This window comes from Lissotriton vulgaris, chromosome 3_1 (assembly GCF_964263255.1).
Source record: "Lissotriton vulgaris chromosome 3_1, aLisVul1.2, whole genome shotgun sequence".
NCBI lineage: Eukaryota > Metazoa > Chordata > Amphibia > Caudata > Salamandridae > Lissotriton > Lissotriton vulgaris.
Genome location: NC_141689.1, coordinates 64,317,774 through 64,322,896, shown reverse-complemented (window position 1 = coordinate 64,322,896; position 5,123 = coordinate 64,317,774). Strand labels below are relative to the sequence as shown.

The 5,123-nt window shown below is 46.6% G+C and overlaps 1 protein-coding gene across 1 annotated transcript; it reads left to right on the top strand.

Annotated features, from left to right (window-relative positions):
- The first annotated feature begins 4,232 nt into the window (after positions 1 to 4,232).
- On the top strand, positions 4,233 to 5,123 carry LOC147725967 (epidermal differentiation-specific protein-like). The gene has a single exon (XM_086960089.1). The coding sequence runs from the start codon at positions 4,358 to 4,360 to the stop codon at positions 4,871 to 4,873; it is 516 nt and encodes a 171-aa protein (XP_086816215.1). The 5' UTR covers positions 4,233 to 4,357; the 3' UTR covers positions 4,874 to 5,123.

Sequence of the window (5,123 nt, the reverse complement as noted above, 5' to 3'; positions counted from 1 at the left end):
AGAAATAAAGCCACCAGAGAGGGGAACAAAGAAGAGAGAAGGAAAGAGAGAGAATGGATGGACGATAAAAGAGAGAGAGAGTGAGCAGGAGGAATGGAGGAGGTAGAAATAAAGCCACCAGCGAGGGGAACAAAGAAGAGAGAAGGAAAGAGAGAGAATGGATGGACGATAAAAGAGAGAGAGAATAAGCAGGAGGAATGGAGGAGGTAGAAAGAAAGCCACCAGAAAGGGGAACAAAGAAGAGAGAAGGAAAGAGAGAGAATGGATGGACGATAAAAGAGAGAGAGAGTGAGCAGGCAGAATGGAGGAGGTAGAAAGAAAGCCACCAGCGAGGGGAACAAAGAAGAGAGAAGGAAAGAGAGAGAATGGATGGACGATAAAAGAGAGAGAGAGTGAGCAGGCAGAATGGAGGAGGTAGAAACAAAGCCACCAGCGAGGGGAACAAAGAAGAGAGAAGGAAAGAGAGAGAATGGATGGACGATAAAAGAGAGAGAGAGTGAGCAGGAGGAATGGAGGAGGTAGAAATAAAGCCACCAGCGAGGGGAACAAAGAAGAGAGAAGGAAAGAGAGAGAATGGATGGACGATAAAAGAGAGAGAGAGTGAGCAGGAGGAATAGAGGAGGTAGAAATAAAGCCACCAGAGAGGGGAACAAAGAAGAGAGAAGGAAAGAGAGAGAATGGATGGACGATAAAAGAGAGAGAGAATGAGCAGGAGGAATGGAGGAGGTAGAAATAAAGCCACCAGAGAGGGGAACAAAGAAGAGAGAAGGAAAGAGAGAGAATGGATGGACGATAAAAGAGAGAGAGAATGAGCAGGAGGAATGGAGGAGGTAGAAATAAAGCCACCAGAGAGGGGAACAAAGAAGAGAGAAGGAAAGAGAGAGAATGGATGGACGATAAAAGAGAGAGAGAATGAGCAGGAGGAATGGAGGAGGTAGAAATAAAGCCACCAGAGAGGGGAACAAAGAAGAGAGAAGGAAAGAGAGAGAATGGATGGACGATAAAAGAGAGAGAGAGTGAGCAGGAGGAATGGAGGAGGTAGAAATAAAGCCACCAGAGAGGGGAACAAAGAAGAGAGAAGGAAAGAGAGAGAATGGATGGATGATAAAAGAGAGAGAGAGTGAGCAGGAGGAATAGAGGATGTAGAAATAAAGCCACCAGAGAGGGGAACAAAGAAGAGAGAAGGAAAGAGAGAGAATGGATGGACGATAAAAGAGAGAGAGAGTGAGCAGGAGGAATAGAGGAGGTAGAAATAAAGCCACCAGCGAGGGGAACAAAGAAGAGAGAAGGAAAGAGAGAGAATGGATGGACGATAAAAGAGAGAGAGAGTGAGCAGGAGGAATGGAGGAGGTAGAAACAAAGCCACCAGAGAGGGGAACAAAGAAGAGAGAAGGAAAGAGAGAGAATGGATGGACGATAAAAGAGAGAGAGAGTGAGCAGGAGGAATGGAGGAGGTAGAAACAAAGCCACCAGAGAGGGGAACAAAGAAGAGAGAAGGAAAGAGAGAGAATGGATGGACGATAAAAGAGAGAGAGAGTGAGCAGGCAGAATGGAGGAGGTAGAAACAAAGCCACCAGCGAGGGGAACAAAGAAGAGAGAAGGAAAGAGAGAGAATGGATGGACGATAAAAGAGAGAGAGAATGAGCAGGAGGAATGGAGGAGGTAGAAATAAAGCCACCAGAGAGGGGAACAAAGAAGAGAGAAGGAAAGAGAGAGAATGGATGGACGATAAAAGAGAGAGAATGAGCAGGAGGAATAGAGGATGTAGAAATAAAGCCACCAGAGAGGGGAACAAAGAAGAGAGAAGGAAAGAGAGAGAATGGATGGACGATAAAAGAGAGAGAGTGAGCAGGAGGAATGGAGGAGGTAGAAATAAAGCCACCAGAAAGGGGAACAAAGAAGAGAGAAGGAAAGAGAGAGAATGGATGGACGATAAAAGAGAGAGAGAGTGAGCAGGCGGAATGGAGGAGGTAGAAACAAAGCCACCAGCGAGGGGAACAAAGAAGAGAGAAGGAAAGAGAGAGAATGGATGGATGATAAAAGAGAGAGAGAATGAGCAGGAGGAATAGAGGAGGTAGAAACAAAGTCACCAGAGAGGGGAACAAAGAAGACAGAAGGAAAGAGAGAGAATGGATGGACGATAAAAGAGAGAGAGTGAGCAGGAGGAATGGAGGAGGTAGAAATAAAGTCACCAGAGAGGGGAACAAAGAAGACAGAAGGAAAGAGAGAGAATGGATGGACGATAAAAGAGAGAGAGTGAGCAGGAGGAATGGAGGAGGTAGAAATAAAGCCACCAGAAAGGGGAACAAAGAAGAGAGAAGGAAAGAGAGAGAATGGATGGACGATAAAAGAGAGAGAGAATGAGCAGGAGGAATGGAGGAGGTAGAAACAAAGCCACCAGAGAGGGGAACAAAGAAGAGAGAAGGAAAGAGAGAGAATGGATGGACGATAAAAGAGAGAGAATGAGCAGGAGGAATAGAGGAGGTAGAAATAAAGCCACCAGAGAGGGGAACAAAGAAGAGAGAAGGAAAGAGAGAGAATGGATGGACGATAAAAGAGAGAGAGTGAGCAGGAGGAATGGAGGAGGTAGAAAGAAAGCCACCAGAAAGGGGAACAAAGAAGAGAGAAGGAAAGAGAGAGAATGGATGGACGATAAAAGAGAGAGAGAGTGAGCAGGCGGAATGGAGGAGGTAGAAAGAAAGCCACCAGCGAGGGGAACAAAGAAGAGAGAAGGAAAGAGAGAGAATGGATGGATGATAAAAGAGAGAGAGAATGAGCAGGAGGAATAGAGGAGGTAGAAATAAAGTCACCAGAGAGGGGAACAAAGAAGACAGAAGGAAAGAGAGAGAATGGATGGACGATAAAAGAGAGAGAGTGAGCAGGAGGAATGGAGGAGGTAGAAATAAAGTCACCAGAGAGGGGAACAAAGAAGACAGAAGGAAAGAGAGAGAATGGATGGACGATAAAAGAGAGAGAGTGAGCAGGAGGAATGGAGGAGGTAGAAATAAAGCCACCAGAAAGGGGAACAAAGAAGAGAGAAGGAAAGAGAGAGAATGGATGGACGATAAAAGAGAGAGAGAATGAGCAGGAGGAATGGAGGAGGTAGAAACAAAGCCACCAGAGAGGGGAACAAAGAAGAGAGAAGGAAAGAGAGAGAATGGATGGACGATAAAAGAGAGAGAGAGTGAGCAGGCGGAATGGAGGAGGTAGAAACAAAGCCACCAGCGAGGGGAACAAAGAAGAGAGAAGGAAAGAGAGAGAATGGATGGACGATAAAAGAGAGAGAGAATGAGCAGGAGGAATGGAGGAGGTAGAAACAAAGCCACCAGCGAGGGGAACAAAGAAGAGAGAAGGAAAGAGAGAGAGTGGATGGATGGATGGATAAAAGAGAGAGAATGGATGGATGGATGGATAAAAGAGAGAGAATGTGTAAGAAGATGAATGGAACGAGGATGGTTTAAGCCTTTTTGCCAGGACTGCTTTAGTTCCCCAGTCTGACCGTGCTGACCTGCAGAGCTCCTTCAAGATACATCTCTAGTCAAAGGGGAGGTAACTTGCTGTGATGGCTAGGTTGGAAGTTCTGGAACTCAGAGACACAGATCCTAACCTCAACCTTTGATAACAGACTGGAAAAAAGATTGATTCTGAGTTCATCATTATCTCTTGGTGCCTCATATGGGAAATTAATGACAGCAATTCCACATCCAGATGCTCTCTTCACCCCCTTGACACTTCCTGATTCTCATTTGGTCTAAAGCACTCCCCAAAGAGGGTTGATCTGCATCCAGCACCTCATGTCTGAGACATGTCAGAGTCAATGAAAATATTCCCTGTAAAGCGCCCACTCCTTCCTTCAGTTGGGTCAGCGTTGCCCCATAAACATAAAATAGAAATGAAAATGGGCTGCTGAAAAAAACGACATTTAGAAATATTCTTCCAAATCTGTAGAGAAGGGTTTTTCGAGGACCTGTAAGGGGTTTCCTCCGGCCAAAAGCCCTTCACCTGCTGCTGTAGAGTGATTGTCTTCATGTTGGTAATGCACACACCTTTATCTGCAAATGAGCAACGCAGAATTGAAAATCCATCCCTGAGATGAGTGTTCCTCGTCATCACTTCAGATTTCGGCTGCGTAGATTAACATGATCCTTCATGAGGAGACAAGCTTGTGTCAATCAAACGTAGACTGTCATTTCATGTTAACCACATGCACTTTTGTCACCATTACAGGACAGCCTGCGAGTCCACCACGTCTTCCAGGTCACACGGTCTAAGAGACACCCGCTTGTGCTTCACCTGAGTGACACTCACAGCGCATCGCACCAGAGTCTGCTGACTTGAAGCGCTTCCAAGGCCCACCATGACCACCATCCGCTTCTTCGCTGAGGAGGGCTGCAAGGGCGCCTTTTCTGAGGCTCTCACACAAGACGTATCAGATTTGTCGTCAATTGGGTTCGCGAAGCGGGCCAAGTCACTGAGAGTGACTGGAAACCCCTGGGTCGTCTTTGAAGAGAAGGACTTCCTGTGTAAGTTTGAGCTCTTCCGGGAGGGGGATCACAACTCTCTGGGAGAATTTTCTGAAGATATCTCCTCGGTGCGCGTGGTGAAGGGAGGGCTGGGAGATCCAGAAATCACCGTCTATGTGGACGCCAATTACAAGAGCAAAACCGCCACCATTAAATCCGCTACCCCAAACCTGGAGAGTTATGACATGGACGACAAGATTTCTTCCCACAAAGTTACCAGGGGAGCCTGGCGTCTCTACGCAAACAAAGACTACAAGGGCGCCTGCATCGTGGCCCTGGCCGGAGACTGCGTGCCTAACTATGAGTGCATTCACTTTAGCGACATAGCCAGCTCCTTGAAGCCTTACTAACAGGAAAGAAAGGTCGTCGAAATAAGAGTTTCGAGGGCGTGCCCTGATTGGCCAGCTCCCTCGTGTCTGTCATTCTCGCTACTGCAACCCTTCCACGTGGCCAGAATCGGCATTTCTTCTCCATTGATTCCAGACTTCTAACTGAGCTGTTTCCTCAATCTCTCTATTCACCTGAACAGCTGGACAAGTACTGCTTCTGCTTCACCTGTTTCAATCCTCTGCATGAAATAAAGCAGCATTCACAAAAATC

What these genes read in the sequence shown, in the direction of transcription:
- LOC147725967 (XM_086960089.1), top strand. Translation starts at nt 4,358, where the DNA reads ATGACCACCATCCGCTTCTTCGCTGAGGAGGGCTGCAAGGGCGCCTTT.